The sequence below is a fragment of the Prionailurus viverrinus genome, chromosome D4, assembly GCF_022837055.1.
Source record: "Prionailurus viverrinus isolate Anna chromosome D4, UM_Priviv_1.0, whole genome shotgun sequence".
Taxonomy (NCBI): domain Eukaryota; kingdom Metazoa; phylum Chordata; class Mammalia; order Carnivora; family Felidae; genus Prionailurus; species Prionailurus viverrinus.
In genome coordinates this window covers 20,867,809-20,893,364 of record NC_062573.1, presented here as the reverse complement: position 1 = coordinate 20,893,364, position 25,556 = coordinate 20,867,809, and the positions used below count along the sequence as shown (strand labels likewise).

The 25,556-nt window shown below is 35.7% G+C and overlaps 1 protein-coding gene across 4 annotated transcripts in view; it reads left to right on the top strand.

Annotated features, from left to right (window-relative positions):
* FSD1L (fibronectin type III and SPRY domain containing 1 like) overlaps positions 1–25,556 on the top strand; it is a 79,808-nt gene that overhangs the window by 51,618 nt on the left and 2,634 nt on the right. For 2 of the 4 annotated variants that reach the window (XM_047830455.1, XM_047830456.1), the window contains exons 9-13: positions 316–445; positions 4,181–4,281; positions 4,732–4,983; positions 8,285–8,373; positions 21,838–21,956. In XM_047830455.1, the coding sequence (XP_047686411.1) occupies positions 316–445; positions 4,181–4,281; positions 4,732–4,983; positions 8,285–8,373; positions 21,838–21,956 (691 nt within the window). Of the gene's footprint in view, positions 1–315; positions 446–1,064; positions 1,098–4,180; positions 4,282–4,731; positions 4,984–8,284; positions 8,374–21,837; positions 24,594–25,556 lie in introns of those variants that run through there. The other 2 variants (XM_047830457.1, XR_007146356.1) reach the window with 2 other exon arrangements.

The following is a 25,556-nucleotide window of genomic DNA, read 5'->3' as shown; positions in this document are numbered from 1 at the left end:
AAGTTGAGATTATTATGTGCTGATGGAGATTCCAGCAGAAGGAATAGCAGAAACACCAGAGGCCATGCAAGTACATTGTATTTGGTTGGAGCTACAGGATATGTAGAGAACAATAATGGGAAATAAAATAGGAGTTAGTAAATTACAGCCTTAACTTTGGGGACTTTAAATGCCAGCTAGCATTAGGAGTTTGAACTTTGTTCTCTTATCTATGGTATTGAATAAACTAAGTAGGAAAATAATGTGGTGATAGTTGTGCTTCAGAATGTGGAGATGTTCTATATTTTTTAAAAATTGAAATCTTATTTTGGATAGCACTAAACTTCAATTTGGATAGCTCATCATCCCATTTGAACCTGAGAGTTGAAGATACCTGTGTAGAGTGGGATCCTACAGGAGGAAAAGGTCAAGAAAGTAAAATGAAAGGAAAAGAGAATAAGGGCAGGTAAGCTAGTTGATTAAATGTTAATCTGGACACACACTTGTACATTGATTCTTATTTGACAATAACTTATGATGAAATTCTTATTCTACATATCAGTATAATTTGTGATGTGTTAGTAACATTGAAGTGAAGAATATAATACTGTTTATGAGTACTTGAAGTTGTTATAACATTTTCATTACTCTTTTCCCTGATCTTCTTTTTACACATTTTATTTCATTATTCCATTTCCTTAAAGTTGTATCTACGTAACTTGAACTGCTTAAGAGAGAAGTTCCTGAATTTTAGACTTACAGATCTCCTGTCTTACCTGAAGGTCTGCATGAAATGACAACTTTTAGCAATACAACCCCATTGTCTTGCCCCTGATTAGCAACCTTATGAACCAAAGAGGAAGGCTTTGGACCTTTTGTTGTCAGTCTTACTTAGACAGTCTCAAAGTATGCCTTTTTTAACAGAGGAAAATTTTGCTCAAACTGGAATAAAGTAATAATCACCGTGAGTTACAACAGTGAATCAAAAAAAATTTCTCAGCAGGCTTTTGATCTAATTTAATTATAAGCTGTTACATTTAAGTTGTAAAGCATTCTCTTAACAGTTGCCTATTTTTATCTAACAGTGTCCATGTTACTTCACTGAAGAAACATACAAGGTGATGATCTATGTGTGTCTGGTTCTAGGACTTAGTATATCTAGCTTGGCTGAATAACTTTAATTTTTCTTTTAACCAATAAGCAGAAGCCATTGCATCAGCCTTCGTAGGCTAAAATATTGCTCTGTGTAGACTGTCTGTATTGGTAGCTTATGTTTTGAATTTACAGCACTGTAGTACGCTGCATACTATTTGGATTATATTGTATATGGTAACAAAACAATGAGCCCTGCTTTTGAAGTCTTTCTTGAGTTTTTTTCCCTCATCTGATTTTTTTCTGCATTTACTTATACCTGGCATCTTTCTTGTGCTATAGTCAGTATATCTAACATTACAGCTTTGCTTTTATTTGTATTTGACATGAGGGAGGTTTGACGTGTTCTATATTGTATAATAATTATACAGTTTCAAAAGCATTTAAGAAATAAAGTTACTCAAGTTAAGACAGTGCCCAGAAAGATGAATCGGTTCAAATTGCATGGTTAATAATGTGCTGATTTGAAGATACCACATATCTTTACCAGAAACCAGAATGTGTTACTTTTTCAAAATTACCTTCTTTTATTTTTTCTAGCTTATTTGCTCATTATTAGTGAAAGTGACTTCAGAGTTGGAATATTATAAATTGTAAAATGTTGCTGAATTTAATCGAGTGTATGAAGTTTCATTTGGTTCCTTGGAGATCTTTAGAGTGTTTGTATTTAGCAGTTCAGCTCATATTACTTCTCTTTCTCCTCTCCTTTTTTTTCTCCTCTCCTTTAAAGGGTATTTTATGTATGGAGTACTTCTGGAATGATATGCACATTTATTCTTCCCATTAATATTTATTCACTGTAGATGTTAGCTGGATGTGGTAGAGTTTATAGGAATAAACACTCTTCTTGTCTTTAAGAAATTTGCCCTAACTTACATGTATGAGATATATATCTATATATAAGTAACAACACAAGGTAGAGATTATGGGTAATGGTAAGTGTGACAAAAGGAGTTGAAGAAGAAAGATAGCCTGAGCTGCCAGATATTAAAGTGGTCAGTTAGACAGTGCCAGGTATTAAAGTGGTTCACTGTCTAACTTTCTACCTGATTTCTAACTTTCTACTTGATTGAAAGTAACAATCAAGCCTTTATTCACTTACTATGATAGTTTAAGCAAGAGGCCACAAAGGAAAGAGTGCTAGCTCTCCTCAGTGTTCCGTTTTTCCCAGCAGAATAGCATGGGTGAGGGTCAGGTAAATCAAAGCAGATTGCAGACGGTGGTTATCTGGAGGATCATCTCACTGCCAAGAGAGCCCCAAACAGAATGCTCTTCCTGTTGTTTTATGGACCTGTGGGCAAGAAGGAGGGAGAAGAGGCAAGGTTAGAGGTGGAAAACTATTGAGATTGAATGGAGAGAAGTATCTTCAGACCACATCAACTCACAACGCTTTTTTAAGGAGGTCTACTCAGAAGCAGCTGAAAAAGTCTTAGCTGAAGACCCCCTCTCCCATAAGGGGGTCTCTGAATAGAGGTGCCTAAGCTAGGAATGCAGATATGCATAGGATCTCTGGGTTGGGGTGGGGGAGGATTACATCTTCCTTAAGAAATTGTGGTGAGCTAACTATATACCAAGTCTGGTATGGGAAAGGCAGCCCTCTCAGGCCTGTCACTAAAAGCGTTTTATAATCATTTATGGTTCAGCCTGAAAGATTACATATAGGATTTTGGCCTGGAGGTGGATTCCTCAGCAGAGTTATTTAGCCTGGTAAGATCTGGAAGATCTTCATTAAAGGAATGGCATTTAGGCTGGTTCTCAAGGAAATGGAAAAACACGTGCCATTTGGCCTGACATAAACTAGAGGAAAAGCATTGAAGCAGGTTGCCTGAGTTTAAGGAACACTGCTGCATTTAGCTGAATAGTGCTCTCTAGGGTGAGAAGGCTAGAAAAGCAGACTAGGACCAAATCAAGAAGTGCCTTAAATCCAAAGCAAAGTTGTTTGTAGGCAGTAAGGAAGTGCTTGAAGATTTTAAGGTAGCAGTATCAAACTTAGGTTTATGTGGTAACAGTGAATAAGATGAATTAGGTGGCAAAGAGATCATTTCAGAAGCTAGTAAAACAATCTAGAGGGCAGGTAAACAAAGAGCCTTAATTTTACACAGTAGAGCTGCAAAGGTGTCTTAAAGGGGTGAGGTGGGAGGGGATTGTGTTTGACATCAGACAGTAATAGCTGTTGTACTTCTTGCAAAAATGGACTTTGGGTTGGAAGTCTAGAATGCTGCAATGGAAGAGTTCCCCTTATTTAACTTTTCTCTGAAATGTAAACTGCCACTCTTAATAGTTATGCCTGTTTGTCTTTTCTCCATGCTTTTCCCTTTGTTTCTTTACTACTGGTAAGTTACAATTTTTTTACTGTTTTTTAAATACAGGGATTCAATATAATTGAAATGTTATTTTTAAACATCTTTGGGTCTTGATTTATTTTGAGTTTTTGAGATTTAGTGAAAGGCCTAGTACTGTCCCGTTTATCCTATCATATAATTCGACATAAGGGGAGATCAGGTTGAATCTTGTAGGAGAAATGCTTTATAATATTTGATATTATCCTATGCATGGATTTGGGCATTGACTATTTCTCTTTTTTACGAAGAAAAGATTCAGAACAAAAATACTTACTGCTTATGAAAAGGTTATTTAGTTTTTATCATGATAAGATTATTTCTGCCATTTTAAAATTTAAATTTAACTGCAAGAAATGTAAGCTCTATAATCCATTATCTTTTTTGAATTCTTTTTTCCCTTCAGTTCTTTTGTTTTCCTTTTTAACTTGTCTCATTTTGGCATTGTTTCTTATTTCAACTGTGTGTTCTTTGTATAAGCTTTGTTCAGTCTGCATGATATTAGTGTTCAGCCTGCTTTGTGTTGATGACTTCTTACATTTCAGTGTTTTTAATTGACAACTCTGATAATAATTCAGATGAAATTAAATGCTGCTATTTGTGCAACGTAATTAAAACTTTTCAAAGTTGCCTTTCATGACTTGTAGTTTTAGTTTGTGAGGCATCTACAGCATAGAGTATTTGTTTCTCTTTTCTTCCTGTTTGTATAGAAGTGGCACGCCGTCCCCCAAACGGACATCTATAGGCTCCAGGCCACCAGCAGGAAGAGGCAGCAGAGATCGTTTTACTGGAGAATCATACACAGTGCTGGGTACGATAAACATAGTCTTCATCGTGTCAGGTTAAAGGCATCACAGTCACACCGCTGGGCTTTCTGCCCACTTAGAGCTGGAGTGGCCTGTTTCTAATGAATATTTGCCAAGGTTTCTCCCTCCTGAAGCCTAATTACTTTTGGCGGGTTTCAAATTGTCTAATTATTTATTTGTTTAAAACTTTATTTCATTTTATATAGTGCTCTACGTGTATGCATATCTTTTGAGGAGATAGGAAGAAAAGTTCTAAAGCTTTTTATATATCAGAAAAAATAATAGTAAATATACAAGTAAAGTTATAACAGATACTCTGCTTATAGTGTCTGTGTGTTAATATGGTTATTTTCCTGAATCAGATTTTTTTGCCATTTTGTGGGATGAGAGGTAAAAATCTATGTGACGTATAAGGAAGATCTTAGAGTCAAATTTACCTTTCTGATCTTTTGTAGGAGACACTGCTATTGAAAGTGGACAACATTATTGGGAGGTCAAGGCCCAGAAGGATTGTAAATCTTACAGTGTGGGGGTAGCATACAAGACTTTGGGGAAATTTGACCAATTAGGAAAGACAAACACTAGTTGGTGTATCCATGTCAACAACTGGCTGCAAAACACATTTGCAGCAAAGCATAATAATAAAGTCAAAGCCTTGGATGTTACTGTTCCTGAGAGAATAGGTGTATTTTGTGATTTTGATGGGGGTAAGTTTACTGATTTTCTCGTAAGTCATTTTGTCATAGTTGCTTACATTTCAGTACTTTTCATTGGTAATCATCTACACAGAATTTTTTAATATTGTGGTAAGGGTGTTTTGACCTACTAGGATTTGATCACAAACATAACTTCAGCTCTGGAATTGACTGGGAGGGTGTGTGATGTTTGCCTGAAGCCTTACAAAAGCACTCACGTATAATATGCTTAATAGGTCTGAAAGAATGATTTTGTTAATTTTAGTGTTAAGCATTAAAATTTTTTCTATCCATTTTTATTCCTTCCTGACCTGATTTTATTATCTGTGAAGAGTGGTGGAGTCAGATTTTTCAAGTTGGAGTGGACTTAGAAATTACCCAAATCTACACAGTATAAAATCCTTACTACAGTTATCTCTGCAGGTAGCTGTCACTCCTGTGCTTGAAGAACTTTTTAATGTGAAGTTTATTGTTGTAGAGGGTAGCTTACTTCATTGTTGGAGAGCACTTGGTAATGCAGAGTTTTTCTTAAATTGACTTGTTTTGTTTCCTGATACCTTATGAGACTGCTATCCTTAAATTTTGTCATCTGAAGAAACAGAATTATGTTCCCTAATTCACATTTACATGATAATCCTTATTTGCTTAAAACCTAACATTGCTTCTTGTGCTGGTTTTCCAGACTATACATTTTCTGTATCACTGGCTGTTCCTCTTACAGTTTAATTTTTCCAAAATTAAAGTATGTGGTTGTACACTATGTCAACATTATTTCTTAAAGATGGGTTCTCAAAGTAGAACATGAAACTGAGGACCATCATAGGACATGTGATTTGGCAGCACAGTTTCTAGTACTATGACTTATTATCATTGTTGGTGTATATTGAGCTTGTAGCCACCCAGTCCACTAGATCTTTTTTCATGGAGTTCTATTAAACTGTCTTTTTTTTTTTTTTTCATATATTAGGCAGTTTAGGGTTGTTTTTGTTGTTTAAACTCAAGAATATTACATTTGTCCTTAAGTTTCTTTTGTTGTTGTTGTTTCAAATTTTTATTTAAATAGTAGTTAACATGTAGTGTACTGTTGGTTTCGGGAGTAGAATTTAGTGATTCCTCACTGACATACAACACCTAGTGCTCATCCCAGCAAGTGCCCTCCTGAATGTCCATCACCCATTTAGCCCGTCTCCCGCCCACCTCCCTCCGTCAACCCTAAATGTGTTCTCTATAGTTAAGAGTCTCTAATGGTTTCATCTTAATAGATTTGACCAAGCTTTTTGAACACTTCTGTTAAAATCATCTAAAAAGTAACTTGATATTTATCTTTTGCAAAATTTGCTTGAACTTTTTGAATTAGGTATTTGATAAGTATCTTCTCTACTGTCATCAAAATATTTATAAAAATTTTAAAGATGACCCTATTGAACTAGGGAACAAAAGTAATTCCCTAGGTACTTCTTTTTAAATTGACACTGTAAACAAATAAAACTCTATTTTACCATTTTAAGTAACATGTTTCCAGATAATTTACTGAGCCTTCAACCTAGTTACTCAAAAGGAAAAAGTTAATTTTGGCTTGATTGAATTTTAGTGACAACACGTTAGTCTTGCTGCATTCTTTTTACTTACTCACTTTGACTCAGATAAATAATTTCCTCAGGATACATGTTAAATTTATTGGCACACATTTTTTTTTCTTTTTCAACTCTCAAGGTAGCTTTTGCTTATCTTCCGTTTTCTCGTGCTTTGTGCGGTTCCTCAAAGATGGTAGTGAGAAGTGTGTTGTTTAGCCTAGAGCATAGGGTAGGAAGGAGTTGTAATGTAAGATGGGATCAGATTCCGAGAGCCTTGAAAAATAATAATAGGCTCCTCTTTTTTGTTATTTGAGGGAAGGGGATTTCTCTGCATTTTAGGAAACTGTAGTCATATGATAATCTAGTTTTAGAAATATTGGAGAGTAAGTGGCTAAATGTGGAAGAGATTGCGAACATACTGTTAAGACTCTTCAGGAGTCAGTCTTTAAGCAGTGTGGCAGGGCCATGTTTATCTTGTTAAGTATTGTTTCCTTATTCCTGGTAAGGGCTTTTTACATTGTAAGCCCTTAATAAGTGTTTGTTGAGCCATTATTAGTAACAAGGGCCTGAGCAGTGGGGAATCAAGAGGAATGGATTTGATGGTATGAAAGTAGAATTCATAGGACTCAATAACTAAATGTGGATTGGAAAGTGAACAAACAAGAGTTGAAGATGACTGAGATTCCAGCCACTGTGGTCAAGAGGATGGCATGTCATCAGTAGCATGGGGAACATAGTCCTGGGTCAAGATGAGATGCCAGCAGGACAATCATGTGGCATAGCTGGCTAATATTGAGAAAATTTCAGGGCTAGAACTCAGAAAAGATGTAGAGCTGGAGCTAAATACTAGACGCACCATCACAGAGTGGCTACTGAAGATTGCATAGAACAATTAAATGTTACTGCTGTGTTGTTTACTAACTTTGCTTAATGTTAGTAAAGGTTGCTTAATGTTTTGAGGTAATATATATAAAGAGCTCAGTGCTTTAATGGTAGACATAAATGCTAGTTTCTCTTCTCTGTTTGGTGGCTGCTGAGTCATTAAGGAAACATTGTAGAGAGAAAAGAGAGCCTGGGCAAACATCTACATTCAGAATAGGAGAAAAGGAGATAGAAGATATTGTCAGAGTTAGATACAAACCAAGAGAAGTTATGGGACAAGAATTTCAAGAAGTGATAACAGATGTAAGGAGGCCATCAAGTTGTACAGTTAGGTGGTCAGAAAAACAATCATTTTAGTTGCATGATAACATTGAAAGACAGACCAGGACGGTATTTTAAAAATTAGCAAAACTGAAGCAGTGATAACTATGATTTCAGAGACTAAAATGAGTATTGCTTCAAGTATTTAGAAGACAAGGTTTAATAGAGTAAACCTTAAATGGTGATGGGAGTTGGGTAGAGAGGCTAGGTATAGTAAAAATGAAGAAGAAATAGCCTTGGTTTTTACTGAGTTAAGGAAGCCATTTGTTAAATAATGATAAAATAGTCTATAGTTGAATTAGATTATGGAAGCACTATAGAGATCTTGAAAATCAGGAAAGAAAACTAGATTTGGGCCTTTTCTTAAGCATGTATACTACTGATTTTCAAGTGAGAATTTCTAAGTCCAGTCCTTATAGTTTGTAACCAAAAAGAGTCCCAAATATGTATTCAGTTATTACTTTACCCATGATTATATGTTAGATTTAATTAAATGTGTATAATAAATTAGCCCCCCCCCCTTTTTTTTCTTTTAGGTCAACTTTCTTTCTATGATGCAAGCTCAAAACAGTTGTTGTATTCCTTTAAGACAAAATTTACTCAGCCAGTACTACCTGGTTTCATGGTTAGTACCAAATTTATATTTTATTTGGTTTGACAAATTTATTGAGAACAATCTATTCTGTATATTTGGGGAAGCCAAATATCTTATTTTTCCTTCATATTCTTTCCTCTTCCCCTAATCTACCTCTTCCAAATCTGTGATTGTGGGTATATTTTTGGTGTGTTTTATTGAAGTAAATATTATTACATGAAAGTATGCAAACCATAAGAATGCAGTTTGATGAATCTTCATATACTGCACACATTTTTGTAATCAGTATCTAGATCAAGAAGTGGAACCTTAATGGGGCGCCTGGGTGGCTCAGTCAGTTAAGTGTCCAACTTTGGCTCAGGTCATGATCTCACGGCTTGTGAGTTCGAGCCCCGTGTCGAGCTCTGTGCTGATGGCTCAGAGCCTGGAGCCTGCTTCAGATTCTGTGTCATCTTCTCTCTCGGCCCCTTACGCTGCTCATGCTGTCTCTCTCTGTTAAAAAATAAATAAATAAACATTTTAAAAAAAGGAAAAGAAGTGGAACATTAACAGAGCCTCCTGTGCCTTCTTGTGCCCATTTCTAGCCTCTACTGGCCTGCCTGCAAAGTGGTTACCATCTTGAGTTTTAATACCATAAATTAATTTTGCCTCCTTTTCACCTTTGTATACAATATCTTTTTGGTTTAGCATGTTTGTGAGATTTATCCATGTTGTTCTATGTGGTGGTAGTTTACTCATCTCATATAGTTTTACTTTATATTTGTATGTATAGTTTCCCATTATTTGACTATTTCATCATTTATATATCCATTCTAATTTAGTTGGATTCTTGTGTGGTTTCTCCTTGGGGACATTTACAGATGGAATAGTTATGAATATTCTTGTTCATGCCTTTCGGTAAATGTATGTTTCTGTTGGGTATATAACTAAGATTGGAGTTGCTAGATAGTATAGTGTGTGTGTAATCAACTCTAGCAGGGTTTTTCTAAGTTGATGGTTATACTAATTTATTGCTAGCAATATATCTTTATCAACACTTGGTAGTATCTTTTTTAAGTTTTAGTTCTTCTAATGGGTGAGATATATTGAATTGTGGTTTTTCATTTGCACTACCTCGATGACTAGTGCTGTCGAACACTTTTTTTAATCTTTATTATTTAGATACACTCTTTTGTGAAATGGTTGCTCAAGACTTTTGCCTGTATTTCTACTGAGTCCTCTTCCTATGTCTTATTGATCAATTTGGAGTTCTTTAAATAACTGGGTCTTTTATTTATTTTTTTTATTATATGAAATTTATTGTCAAATTAGTTTCCATACAACACCCAGTGGTCATCCCAAAAGATGCCCTCTTCAATGCCCATCACCTACCCTACCCTCCCTCCCACCCCCCATCAACCCTCAGTTTGTTCTCAGTTTTTAAGAGTCTCTTATGCTTTGGCTCTCTCTCCCACTCTAACCTATTTTTTTTCTTTTTTTTTCCTTCCCCTCCCCCATGGATTTCTGTTAGGTTTCTAGCCTGAGTCTTTTGCCAGATATATGTATTGCAAATTTCTTTTCCACTCTGGCTTTCCTTTTCCCTCTCTGGGTATCTTTTCATGAAAAAGGTCGTTAATTTTAATTTTGCTCTATTTATCAATTTAAAAATGTATGGTTAGCACTTTTTTCTTTAAGAAATATTTTTGCACCTCCAAGGTCATGAAAATATTCTTGTTTTCTTCTAAAAGCTTTTCCTTGTACCTTTAGATACAGACTGCATTTACAATGCAAGTACAATGTAGAATTGCTATGTTTGGTATGAGGTTGGGGTCAACTTAAATGTAAGGAATTCCTAAATTCCTTATGGCTATCTACTTATTCCATGATCATTTATTGAGAAGACCATCTTTTTTTCTGTTGTAGTGGAGTGTCATCTTTGTAAAATATTAGATTAACAGTCTATGTGTGGTAGGCAGAATATATGTGTCTGTACACACATAGATGATACCAGGACTACTCAATTTCAGGTTGATTTATTTTATTTTTTTACTTTTACTTAAATCCCACTTAACATAACAAACAATAATGGTTTCAGGAGTAGAATTTAATGATCCAGCACTTACATGTAACACCCAGTGCTCATCCTAACATGTGCCCTCCTTGATGCCCATCACTCATTTAGTCCATCCCCCCACCCAACACCCCTCCAGCAACCCTCAGTTTGTTCTTTGTAGTTAAGAGTCTCTTATGGTTTACCTCCCACTCTCTTTTTCATCTTATTTTTCTGTCCCTTCCCCTATGTTCATCTGGTTTATTTCTTAATTCCACATATGAGTGATGAAATATTGTATTTGTCTTTCTCTGACTTATTTTGCTTAGCATAATACATTCTAGTTCAATCCATGTTGTTGCAAATGGCAAATTTCATTCTTTTTGATCGTCAAGTAATATATCATTGTATATGTAAATACCACATCTTTTTTTTTTTAATATATGAATTTATTGTCAAATTGGTTTCCATACAACACCCAGTGCTCTTCCCAAAAGATGCCTTCTTCAATGCCCATCACTTACCCTCCCCTCCCTCCCACCCCCCGTCAAACCTCAGTTTGTTCTCAGTTTTTAAGAGTCTCTTATGCTTTGGCTCTCTCCCACTCTAACCTCTTTTTTTTTTTTTTTCCTTCCCCTCCCCCATGGGTTTCTGTTAAGTTTCTCAGGATCCACATAAGAGTGAAACCATATGGTATCTGTCTTTCTCTGTATGGCTTATTTCACATAGCATCACACTCAATTCCATCCACGTTGCTACAAAGGGCCATATTTCATTCTTTCTCATTGCCATGTAGTACTCCATTGTGTATATAAACTACATCTTCTTTATCCATTAGTCAGTTGATGGACATTTGGGCTCTTTCCATAATTTGGCTATTGTCCATAGTGCTGCTATAAACATTGGGGAGCATGTGCCCCTTTGAATCATCATTTTTGTATCCTTTGGGTAAATACCTAGTAGTGCAATTGCTGTGTCATAGGGTGGTTCTATTTTTAATTTTTTGAGGAACCTCCATACTGTTTTCCAGAGTGGCTGCCCCAGTTTGCATTCCCACCAGCAGTGCAAAAGTGTTCCACCTTTCTCTGCATCCTTACCAACATTGTGTTGTTTCTTGAATTGCTAATGTTAGCCATTCTGACAGGTGTGAGGTCATATCTCATTGTGGTTTTGATTTGTATTTCCCTCATGATGAGTAATGTTGAGCATTTTTTCATTTGTCGGTTGGCTACTGGATGTCTTCTTTGGAGAAGTGTCTATTCATGTCTTTGTCCATTTCTTCAGTGGATTTTTTGTTTTTTGGGTGTTGAGTTTGATAAGTTTTTTGGAGATTTTGGATACTAACCCTTTATATGATATGTCATTTACAAATATCTTTTCCCATTGCATCAGTTGCCTTTTATTTATTTATTTTTTTAAATTTGAATCCAAGTTAGTTAACATCTAGTGTAACAATAATTTCAGGAATAGGATTTAGTGATTCATCACTTACATATAACACTCAGTGCCCATCCCAACCTCCTTATTGCCCCTCATTCCTTTAGCCCTTCCCCTGACCCAACACCTCGTTGGCAACACTATTTGTTCTCTGTATTTAAGAGTCACTTATGGGGGCGCCTGGGTGGCTCAGTCGGTTAAGCATCCAACTTCGGCTCAGGTCATGATCTCGTGGTTCACGAGTTCCAGCCCCACATTGGGCTGTGTGCTGACAGCTCAGAGCCTGGAGCCTGCTTTGGAATCTGTGACTCCCTCTCTCTCTGTCCCCTCACCCACTCATGCTCTGTCTCTATCTCTCAAAAAATAAATAAACATTAAAAAAAATTTTTTAAGAGTCATTTATGGTTTGTCTCCCTCCCTGTTTTTATATTATTTTCGCTCCCCTTCCCTTATGTTCACCTGTTCTGTATCTTAAATTCTACATATGAGTGAAATCATATGATACTTGTCTTTCTCTGACTGATTTCGCTTAGCATAATACACTCCTAGTTTCATCCATGTTATTGCAAATGCAAGATTTCATTCTTTTTGATTGCTGAGTAATATTGCATCATATATATATATATACACATATATATGTGTGTATATATATATATATATATATATATATACCGCATCTTTGTCCATTCATCAGTGTGTATATATATATATACACATATATATGTGTGTGTGTATATATATATATATATATATATGTATATACCGCATCTTTGTCCATTCATCAGTTGTCACTGTACATTTGGGCTCTTTCCATAATTTGGCTATTGTCGATAGTACTGCCATAAACATTGGGGTGCACGTGCCACTTCCAGTCAGCATTTTTGTATCCTTTGGATAAATACCTAGTAGTGCAAATGCTTGGTCATAGAGTAATTGTATTTTTAATTTTTTGAGGAACCTCCATACTGTTTTCCAGAGTTGGCTGCCCAAGTTTGCATTCGCACCAGCAGTGCAAAAGGGTTCCTCTTTCTCTGCATCCTTGCCAACATCTGTTGTTTCCTGAGTTGTTAATTTAGCCATTCGGACAGGTGTGAGGTGGCATCTCATTGTGGTTTTGATTTGTATTTCCCTCATGATGAGTAATGTTGAGCATTTTTTCATGTGTCGGTTGGCCATCTGGATGTCTTCTTTGGAGAAGTGTCTATTCATGTCTTTGTCCATTTCTTCACTGGGTTATTTGTTTTTTTGGTGTTGAGTTTGATAAGTTTTTTAGAGATTTTGGATACTAACCCTTTATCTGATATGTCATTTGTATATATCTTTTCTCATTCTGTCAGTTGCTGTTTAGTTTTGCTGATTGTTTCTTTCACTGTGCAGAAGCTTTTTATCTTGATGAGGTCCCAGTAGTTCATTTTTGAACTGAGTCTTTTGCCAGATATATGCATTGCAAATGTCTTTTCCACTCTGGCTTTCCTTTTCCTTCTCTTGGTAGTTCATTTTTGCTTTTGTGTCCCTTGCCTCCGGAGACATATCAAGTAAGAAGTTGCCGCGGCCAAGGTCAAAAAGGTTGTTGCCAGTTTTCTGCTCTAGGATTTTAACGGTTTCCTGTCTTACGTTTAGGTCTTTCATCCATTTTGAGTTTATTTTTGTGTATGGTGTAAGAAAGTGGTCCAGGTTCATTCTTCTGTATGTTGCTGTCCAGTTTTCCAACACCTTTTGTTGAAGAGACTGTCTTTATTCCATTGGATATTCTTTCCTGCTTTGTCAAAGATTAGTTGGCCATACATTTATGGATCCATTTCTGGGTTCTCTCTTCTGTTCCATTGATCTATGTGTCTGTTTTTGTGCCAGTACCATACTATCTTGATGATTACAGCTTTGGAATATAGCTTGAAATCCAGAATTGTGATGCCTCCCACTTTGGTTTTCTTTTTCAGGATTGCTTTGGCTATTCGGGGTCCTTTCTGGTTCCACACAAATTTTAGGGTTGTTTGTTCTAGCTCTGTGAAGAATGCTGGTGTTATTTTGATAGGGATTGTATTGAATGTGTAATATTGGTGTTTTAACAATATTTGTTCTTCCAGTCCACAAGCATGAAATACTTTTCCATTTCTTTGTGTTTTCTTCAGTTTCTTTTTTTTTTTTTTCAACGTTTATTTATTTTTGGGACAGAGAGAGACAGAGCATGAATGGGGGAGGGGCAGAGAGAGAGGGAGACACAGAATCAGAAACAGGCTCCAGGCTCTGAGCCATCAGCCCAGAGCCTGACGCGGGGCTCAAACTCACGGACCGCGAGATCGTGACCTGGCTGAAGTCGGACGCTTAACCGACTGCGCCACCCAGGCACCCTAGTTCTTCAGTTTCTTTTATAAGCTCTCTATAGTTTCTAGTGTACAGATCTTTTACATCTTTGGTTAGGTTTATTCCTAGGTATTTTATGGTTTTCAGTGCATTTGTAAATGGAATCGATTCCTTGATTTCTCCTGCTGCTGCTTCATTATTGGTGTAAAGAAATGTATGGTGATATTATATTCTGCGGCTTTGCTGAATTTATGTGTCATTTCTAGCAGTTTTTTGGTGAATCTTTTGGGTTTTCCACATAGAGTATCATGTCAGTGAAGAATGAAAGTTTGACTTTTTCCTTGCCAATTTGGGTGCCTTTTATTTCTCTTTGTTTGATCGCTGAGGCTAGGACTTCCAACACTGTTGAAAAACAGTGGTGACAGTGGACATCCCTGTTGTGTTCCTGACCTTCAGAGGAAGGCTCTCAGTTTTTCCTCATTGAGGATCATGTTAGCTGTGGGTCTTTCATATATATGGCCTTTATGATCTTGAGGTATGTTCCTTCTATCCCTACTTTCTCAAGGGTTTTTATCAAGAAAGGATGCTGTATTTTGTCAAATGCCTTTTCTATATCTATTGAGGATCATGTGGTTCTTATCCTTTCTTTTATTAATGTGATGTGTCACATTAATTGATTTGCAGATATTGAACCAGCTCTGCATCTCAGGGAGAGGAATATATCCCACTTGATCATGGTGCATAATTCTTTTAATGTATTGTTGGATTTGGTTTGCTAGTATCTTCTTCAGAATTTTTGCATCCATGCTCATCAGTGAGATTGGTCGATAGTTCTCCTTTTTAGTGGTGTTTTTGTTTGCATTTGGAATCAAAGTAATGCTAGTCTCATAGAATGAGTTTGGAAGTTTTCTTTCCATTTCTATTTTTTGGTACATCTTCAAAGGAATAGGTATTAAGTCTATTTTTTTTATGTCTATTTATTTTTGAGGAGGGAGGAGAGGGAATGAGGGAAGGAAGGAGGGAGGGAGGAGGTGCAGAGAGAGAGCGAGACACACAATCTAAAACAGACTCCAGGCTCTGAACTGTCAGCACAGAGCCAACACAGGACTCGAACTCACAAACCGCGAGATCATGACCTGAGCTGAAGTTGGACACTTAACTGACTGAGCCACCCAAGCACCCCATCTCTTCTTTAAATGTTTGGTAGAATTCCTCTAGGAAGGCGTCCATCCCTGGACTCTTGTTTATTGGGAGATCTTTGATTACTGATCCAATTTATTTGCTGGTTGTGGGTCTGTTCAAATTTTCTACTTTTTCCTTTTCAGTTAGTTTCTAGGAATTTGTCCATTTCTTCCAGATTGCCCAATTTGTTTGCATATAATTGGTCGTAATAGTCTCTTATAATTGTTTGTATTTCTGTGATGTTGGTTGTGATCTCTCTCATCTGATTTTATTTATTTGGGTCCTTTCCTTTTTCCTTTTTGATCAATCTGAGTAGGGGTTTATCAATTTTGTTAATTCTTCCAAAGAACTAGCAAGCTCCTGGTTTTGTTTATATATTCTACTGTTGTTGTTGTTGTTTTTTAATTTCAATATCATTGACTTCTGCCCTAATCTTTATTATTTCCCTTCTTCTGCTGATTTTGGGCTTTACTTGCTGTTCTGTTTCCAGCGCATTTAGGTGTAAGGTTAGGTTGTGTATTTTAGACATTTCTTCCCTCTTTAGGAAGGCCTGCATTGCTACATACTTCCTTCTTATGACCACCTTTGCTGCATCCCAGAGGTTTTGGACTGTCATGTTTTCATTTTCATTGGCTTCCATGTACTTTTTAATTTCCTCTTTATTTCTTGATTAGTGCATTCATTCTTTAGTAGAATGTTCTTTAATCTCCAGTTATTTGTGGTCTTTCCACATTTTTTCTTGTGATTGATTTCAAGTTTCATGGCATTGTGGTCTGAAAATATGCATGGTATGATATCAATCTTTTTGTACTTATTGAGGGCTGATTTGTGACCCAGTGTGTGATCTGTTCTGGAGAATGTTCCATGTGCACTCAAGAAGAATGCGTATTCTGCTGCTTTAGGATGAAATGTTCTGAATATATCTGTTAAGTCCATCCGGTCCAGGGTCTCATTCAGAGCCATTGTTTCCATTGTTGAAAGTGGGGTGTTAAAATCTCCTACTATTATGGTATTATTATCAATGCGTTTCTTTATGCTTGTGATTAATTGATTTATATATTTGGGTGCTTTCAAATTGGAAGCATAAATATTTACAGTTGTTAGATCTTCTTGGTAGATCCCTTAATTATGATAGAACGCCCTTCTTCATCTCTTGTTATAGTCTTTGTTTTAAAATCTAGTTTGTCTGATATAAATACAGCTATTCTGGCTTTCTTTTGACGTCCATTAGCATGATAGATGGTTCTCCATCCCCTTGTTTCAATCTGCTGTGTCTTTAGGTCTAAAATGAGTCTCTGGTAGGCAGCATATAGATGGGTCTTGTTTTCTTATCCATTCTAATCCCCTGTGTGTTTTGATTGGAGCATTTAGTCCATTTACATTCAGAGTGAGTACCGAAAGATATGAATTTAGTGCCATTGTGTTTCCTATCGAGTTGATGTTTCTGATGATGTTCTCTGGTCCTTTCTAGTCTTTATTGCTTTTGGTCTGTTTTGTTTTGTTTTTTTCTTCACTCAAAGAGTCCCCCTTAAAATTTCTTGCAAGGCTGGTTTAGTGGTCACAATTTATATTAGAAAAAGTCATTATTCTCCATACAAAATGCAACTTGGTTTGAATTTATTTTTTTTTTAAGCAGATGTTACTGCTTCTTCCAACTCCTTTATCCTTTGGATTTCTCTGTAAGTTTGGGCTACTCTGGGGAGTTCTGCAGTACAATTAAGACAGATCCTCATTATTCTGGCTAGACCTTTTCTTAATTTGGGGGTTACTTCTACAATCAAGGGGGGTTATTTCCATTGCAGAGTTGGCAGAATGTTTTGTATGTGTGTTCTTCCATCATTACCCTGACTGTAGCTTCTCAAACTGTGAGGAGAAAGTATTCAGGGTATATGTGGGTTTAAAATATAGTACTTTTAACTCTCAAAATTGATAATGATCATTCACTTTGGATACCCCAAAATCTTAAATTTAAAACAATGCTAATAACTAAGACTCTTGGTTTTTCATTAAAAATTAAAAGTAATCAGTGAATGAAGTTATTGTTCATAGAAAAACACTTAAGGATTTAGAAGGGTTGTTATTATTATTATTATTATTATTATTATTACTTTGCCACAGACCTCTGCTGTATTATGTGTTTTTTGGCTGTTTTTCCAAATAGGTCATTCAGGGACAAATTTGTTTACCATATGAAACTCAAAAGTTATTTTTTTCCTTGTATCTAAAAGGGTTGGATTTCATGTTTAATTTGAGTTTATCTCAAGTAGATATGTAGTGAGTTTATTGCTTTTCATTCCAAATAATTAAACACTAACTACATTAGTAAGTGTTGTTAAGATGCTTTAGGAAAAGTATTTTCAAACTGGTTGAAATTATTTTTTTCCTTTCATTGAAGGGTTTATTAACTAGGTCAGTGATTATTAAACTTTTTGTGTACAAGATTAGTTTTCTTTTTAAAAAAAATTTTTATGTTTATTTTTGAGGGGGGGGGAGAGAGAGAGAGAGAGAGAGAGAGAGAGAGAAAACGTGAGTGGGGGAGGGGCAGAGAAAGAGAGAGAGGGAGGAGGACACAGAATTCGATGCAGGCTCCAGGCTCTGAGCTGTCAGCACAGAGCCCAACGTGGGGCTTGAACTCATGAACGATGAAATCATGACCTGTGCTGCAGTTGGACACTTAACCGACTGAGCCACCCAGGCACCCCTAGTTTTCTTTTTAAAAGCAGGTTTATTAAGGATAATTCATAGTAGTGTACAGTTCTGTGGGATTTGACAAATGCTTACAGTTGTGTAACATTACCATAATCAAGACATTGAACATTTCTATCACCCTACAAAAGTTCATCTTCCTTTGTAATGGACCTTTCTGATCACACACAGCCCTGGTAGTCACTAACAAGGTTTTAGTCTCCGTAGTTTTGCTTTTTCCAGAGTATTAGAGAAAAGGAATTGTATGGTATGTAGACTTTTGATTCTACAGCATAATGTATTTGAAATTCATCAGTGTTGTGTTTATCAGTCATAGTGTCTTTTTTTTTTTGCTGACGAGTGTCTGTTTTATTGCTGACTGTATGTAGCACACGTTATTCATCCACTCACCAGTTGAAGGACTTTGGGGTTCTTTCTAGTTTTTGGCAATTATAAGTAAAGGCACTGTAAATATTTGCAAATAGATTTTTTTCGTATTTGTTTCCATTTCTCTTGGGTTAATACCTAGAAGTGAGGGTATTAGATCACACTGAAAGTGTATGTTTAGGGTATCTGTGTGTCCCAGTAGGTTATGCATTTGTTTCGGCTCAGGTCATGATCTTACAGTTCATAGGTTTGGGCCCTGCATTGGGCTGTGCTGACAGCTCAGAGCCTGGAGCCTGCTTTGAATACGGTGTCTCCCTCTCTGTCTGGGCATCCCCACTGACACTGTTTCTCTCTCAAAAATAAACATTAAAAAAAAATTAAAGAAAAAAAAAGAAAGTGTATGTTTAACTTTATAAGAAGCTACCAAAATGTTTTCCAAAGTAGCTGTGTGACTTTTGTATTCCTTTTAATTTTTTTAAATTTTTATTTAAATTTTAGTTAACATACAGTGCAATATTGGTTTCAGGAGTAGAATTCAGTGATTCATCACTTAAAAACAATGCCCAGTGCTCAACACAATAAGCACTCATCACCCATCTAGCTCATCTCCTACCCATCTCCCTCCATCAACCCTCAGTTGATTCTCTGTCATTGAGTCTTTTGTGGTTTGTTTCCCTCTCTCCTCTTTTTCCCCCCTTCCTATGTGTTCATCTGTTTTGTTTCTTAATTCCACATATGAGTGGGGCACCTGGATGGCTTAGTCAGTTAAGCGCTGACTCTTGATTTCTGCTCAGGTCATGATCTCATTGTCATGGGGTCATGAGATCGAGTCCTGCGTCGGACTCCACACTGAACATGGAACCTACTTAAGACTCTGTCTCTCCCTCTTCCTCTGCTCAGCCCCTGCTCCTGCTGTCTCTAAATAAATAAATAAATAAATAAATTCCACATATGAGAGAAATCATATGGTATTTGTCTTTCTCCAACTTATTTCGCTTAGTGTAATACATTCTATCTCCTCCATGTCATTGTAAGTGGCAAGATTTCATTCTTTTTCTTTTTTTAAAAAAGGTTTATTTTGAGAGTGTGAGTGGGGGAGGGGCAGAGAGAGAAGGAGAGAGAGAATCCCAGTCTCTGTGCTAGTGCGGAGCCTGATGTGTGAGATTTCACCTGAGGTGAAATCAAGAGTGAGACGCTTAACTGACTGAGCCACCCAGGCCCAAGATTTCATTCTTTTTGTTTAATATCCCCTGTGTGTGTGTGCGTGTGTGTGTGTTACATACACACACATACCACATCTTTATCCATTCATCAGTAGATGGACATTTGGGCTCTTTCCATAGTTTAGCTATTGTTGATAATTCTCCTGTAAATATTGGTGTGCATGTAACCCTTTGAATCTGTATTTTTGTATCCTTTGTGTAAATACTTAGTAGTGCAATTGCTGGATGGTAGGGTAGTTATATTTTTAGTTTTTTGAGGAACTTCCATACCGTTCTCCAGAGTGGCTGCACCAGTTTGCATTCCCACCAACAGTGCAAGAGGGGATACCCCTTTCTCTACATCTGCATCAACACCTGTTGTTTCTTGTGTTGTGACTTTTGCATTCCTACTAGCAATATATGAGAGTTTACCACATCCTTGACATTAATATTGTCAGATTTTTTTGTTCAGCAGTTTTTTTTTTTAATTTTTTTTTTTTAACGTTTATTTTATTTTTGAGACAGAGAGAGACAGAGCATGAACGGGGGAGGGGCAGAGAGAGAGGGAGACACAGAATCGGAAGCAGGCTCCAGGCTCTGAGCCATCAGCCCAGAGCCCGACACGGGGCTCGAACTCACAGACCGTGAGATCGTGACCTGAGCTGAAGTCGGACGCCCAACCGACTGAGCCACCCAGGCGCCCCTGTTCAGCAGTTTTAATAGGTGTGTTAAGGTATTTCATTATGGTTTTAACTTGCATTTTCCTAAGGACAAATGATGTTGAGGATCTTTTCATGTGCTTATTTTTCATTTTTATAATGTCTTTGATGAAGTATCTATTATTTGTTCATTTTTTATTGGGGTACTTGTTTTCTCATTAATGAGTCTTAAGATTTCTTTATGTATGCTGGATATGGGTTCTTATCAAAAAACTGCTCTGCAAATATTTTTTCCTAGTTTGTGGCTTTTCTCATTTTGTAAACATTTTGAGGAGAAGTTTTTCATTTTAATGAAGTCCGTTTATCCATTTTTTTTTTCTTTTATGGATCTTGCTTTGCCTACCTCAAGGATACAAAGATAATCTCTTTTGTATTCTTCTTAAAGTTCTATGGCTTTAGGTTTTACATTTAGGTCTGTGATCCATTTTGAGTTATTTTTTATATTGTACCAGGTATGGTTTGAGATCTGTTTTTTGTATATGAATTCCAAGTGTTCAAAAAAGACTAACCTTTCTCTGTTGATTTGCCCTTGTACCTCTGTGCTAGATATTTTGAGTAAATATGTTTGTAAATCACTTAAATAACTTCAAAAAAAAGTAATATAGTAGTTTTATAATCACAGAGCTTTTGTATTTGGGGAGTTATCATTACTGAACCTACTAGTTTTAAAAATTTGGAATGTTCGTCATACAGCTATAAATTTCACAGGTCAGTGGATTCTTTGGTATACTATGTAATCACTTAGTAAATTTTAAACACTTTCGGATATAATTGAAGGTGGGAATACTCCCAACAGTTTCTAAGTGTCCCTTGTCTCAAGCTGTGTCTTCTACAAACCAGGCATCGATGATAATTAAAAGATCCATACTTTCATATTTTAATTCACTTGAGTCTGTTCTAAATAAGTTATTCACTTTATTCAATTAAAGCTGCTCTGTTTACAAGCAAAGCAATTTCATCTTTCAGAAACTTACATTTATAATTAATAGAATATGGCAATATGGTATATCTGGATATTATTACCATTTGCATTTTTCTCAGAAGTTCTTAAAGAATTAATAAAAGAGTTCTTATTGTTAACAAGTTAGGGAAAAAAATAATGGATTTTACTCTGTTAACACTGGGGTGTTGGATTCCTATAGTCTCAGGCCACACCTCATCACAATCTAAAGCAATAATAGGGGTAAGGAAATTGGCTCTCTGTGCACTTCTCTTGGTTGTGAAGGTTAGCATCAGTAGAAATAGCCAATATTTTTGGCCTATTAACCCTAAAAATTTAATATCTAAATTTTTGCAGCCCTTAGTTCCTTCTCTTGTGTGCAGTTCCAGTGGGTTCTGCTACCACAAAGACTTCCGCTGGCCTCTCTGGTTCTCAAAAACTCTTGAGTTAGCCTTCCTTTTCACTTCTCGGTTCAAATATAAAGGTTATCAGTTTGGAACTTGTTGACATTCACATACGTGGCATTTTGCCTTTCAAATGGAACTTTAAGAATCACCTCAGTTCTAGTTTGATTTGAAATCTGACTAAAGCTTTGGTTTTGTCTTTTTTTAGGTTTGGTGTGGTGGACTTTCTTTGAATACTGGGATGCAGGTTCCAAGTGCTGTGAGAACGCTTCAGAAAAGTGAAAATGGAATGACGGGTTCAGCTAGCAGCCTAAACAATATTACTCAGTAATGCTTACTCAGAATATGTTTCACCCCCTTTGGGTGGCCTTTTCTGTGCAGTTACTAATCACAGAAATTTACAAGTGGTGGAAATCAGGTTTGCTACCTTCTGCTTTAAGGCCTGGGATGTGTTAGCATTAAGCATCTAGTACCAAGTACTCACGGGAACCTACTGTGCAGTAGCATCAAGCAAGCAGATTCTGAGCAAGAAACTGATGTTTCGAAGAACAAATGGGAAGAAAGGCAGTGTTTAAATAGTTACATAGAAACTCATTTTTGTGTTTCTTGGATTACTTTGGCTCTCCTAAAATGTTTAGTTAGTATGTAGCCCTAGGATCTGAGAGGAAAGCATTTAAATCTTGTCTTCTTTCCCCTGTACTTTCTCTTTATCTCGTCACTACCTATTATTAGGTTCTTACACTGAAGCTTTAAAAAAAAATACAGTCTTCTAAGTTTGCCTAAAAATTGAAATCATTGGTTGGGGATGCTAGAAATGTTTTCTTAATTGTTGTCCTTTCGTAAAGAAGTTGAGTTTTGCTAAATTATCCTCTTTTGTTTTACTGACTAGATTGTTTATCATTTTCTCTTTTCCAAATATTGTGACATTTCTCTTATTTGAGTTAAAACTCAAAATAGAGTGGATAGGAAGACTTTAGCTTAAAATCACCCATACATTAGTTGTCGTCGTTGTTTTTAACCTGCTGCACTAACAGTGGCAAAGGGATATTCTTTATATGTTGCCTTGTTTAATTAGACTTCTTTTCATTCCATCATTTTGGATGATGGATAAGATTTTTTAAAGCTTTCTATTTTCTGATTTTGTTGTCACATTTAGTACTACCTTTAATAGTTGTCTTGGTAAAATTCTCACTTGAATTTGGTAGTAATTGATAATTATACTGATTTTTAATATTTCTAGTAGGAATGAAATTTTATTAAAGTTTAAAAAAAGGTAGAAAAACCTACATCATTTAAGTTTTATCTAAGAAGATAGGTTATAAAGGGAGGTGCCTAAAACTACTGAGGTCATTTATGTCTGCTTTTTAATAAGGTATGGAATGGTTTAAACAAGTGTTTTAAAAAATGTCTACATATCTCTGACTTATTTACCATATAAGTTTTTCAAACGTAACTATTCAGAGGTTATTTTTCACATTTGCCTTCCAAAGGGGTATAATTCTTCCAAAAATCGTCATAGAATAATCCTTCCCAACCTTAGGGAAAATATGTTAAACCGTGAATAAAACCCATGGTTATTGAGCAGAACATACCTATTTTTTAAAAGTTGGTTAAAATTTTTAATACAAGTTCTTTGAGCCAAACTGAAAGTTGCGATTTCAGTATTTAAGAACTCCTTGAACGTTTTAGGTGGTCTCTGGAATTTACTTTCTCATGTTGACCTTTTTTCATTCTTATTTTAAGGGTATTATGCTCTGACAACCTTCTCCCAAGAAGGGACTATTGCTGCTTACATCTGAGCTGCCTTTTACAGAAAAACCTGTGAAATAGGAATAGCTCATTCTCTCCTAAAGTTTACTGTTTACTGATATAGGGTGTTTTGTTTTTTGGTAAAACAGACCTAAATGAGGAATTTTGTTTGAATTAGGTATTATTTTTCCAGAGGGCATTTATATCTGCACCATTGTCTCATGACATAGTGGTAGTTTTTAAAGACTATAAGGCAGTTGAGAGAATGAAGTATGTCAATAGATATCCTTTTGATTCTCCAAACAACTATAATATTGGGTTTTGTTCTTCCTAAAGATTTTGAAAAAAATTTTTTGGATATTCTGTTCCCTACAGTGGTATTATTCCAGGACCTAAGAAACAGGAAGTTACAATTCTCTTTCATAGAGTCAAATCTGAAAGCAGTAATTTAGTGGTGGAGCTGCTTTATGTGAACAATTACACATGTATAGTTTAGCAAAATTGACACAGAAAAAGCCAGAAGTTCTCGTATAAAATTTTTTACTATTACGTCTTATGTAATTGTGTCTTCTCTTTAATTCAGTGCCTTCTTCCTCTAAGTGTGCTCTTACTTCATGCCCCCTGCAGCGTCAACTGATAATTTAAGCCAGAGACCATTATGTTATACTGGTGAGGGCCTTCTGTTGCAGGTGTATGGAGCAGAGGATTAATCGGGCTGGAGGAGTGCATATGCTTCTATTCTGTGCTCATGCCATCATTTGAAACCCTTCATTTAAATTTTCTAATATTCATTTGGAAAATTCATTTGAAGTAATAACAAGTATTACTTCAAAATAAAAATCTGAGGTTTTCCTGTTACTATGTATGCTTCTTAAAGGTCTCTATAAAGAACAAAAGTTTTAAGTTTATATGTGTTAAGTTAAACTGGAAAAGTCTGCCACCCTCCTTTTCAAACTAGAAAATAATCAACTGTAGTGCCTATTTAAATAGTATCAAATTAAGGTAACTCTTAACTTGACTATAATATATAACATTCTCATTGTCATTTGAATTAAAAACTATTGAGCCTTTTTGCTCAAATTTAATGCATTGTGGGAAGATGGTATACCCTTTCAGACTTTATTAGTTTGTTTACTCTTTGTTTTGACAGGTCAAACATGATTGCTTTCTGTAAAAGAAATGCATGAGAGGTTGACGGTAATAGATGTATTACAGGTATAAAAATTGTTTTATAAAAACGTGCATTTGATATTGCATTTCTCTTTTAGCAGTTGAATCCCAAACCAGTTTTAGTAAACTGGGTTAAAGAAATGAAGGAATTGCCTTAAGCACTTTAGAAAAAAAATTTTTTTACAATTCATTTTGACTCTTTGGGCTTACTCTGTCACCTATGTGTTTAACTTTTGGTAAATATGTATATATGAAGCATTTAATAACTGAGTGCACATAGAAATTTAATATACAGTGATTCTTTGAATGTCCCAGGTATAGGTAAACAAATTGAAAGTATTAGAGGCGTGCCTGTCTGTACATGGGTTTTATTGATGGCATCTGTACCATGTTGACAAACCGTTAACTGCCACTGTACAGCTAGACTTGGCCTACTTTGTTCTGCAAACAGTAACTTTTTCCTGTGTTACCATTTAAAGAAACATATTGGCTTAGTTTTATTTACTCACTTATTAAATTAAAGTATGAACAGTGTCATGTATAATTGGAATTTTTGGTGACCGATCCTTGGTGGTACAAATAATAAAAGTAAATAATTTGTAATGAAATATTATAATTAGGCTCACATACTCCATTTCATGACTTACCCAGAATGATTATTTTTTCTCAATACTTGTAAAATTATAGTTATTTTGTTTCTTTTGAAAACATGAAAAAATTGACAAAGGATATATATATATATGTATATATATATATATCATATGAGGATATATATATGTATATATATATATATTATATGATTTCAAAGAGTATTAATTCTGGAAGAGGACACTGTTGACTTCTTACTATAAAATATTATGATTCCAGGCTAAAAATACTAAGGACTATACTTTCAAATCATTGTAATTCTTTTAAAAACCCCATATTTATTAGATCAGTGTCCATTCATTGGCTAATTCATACAACAGATAAATTTAAGTGTCTGTGATATGGCAGCCGTACTTTGTA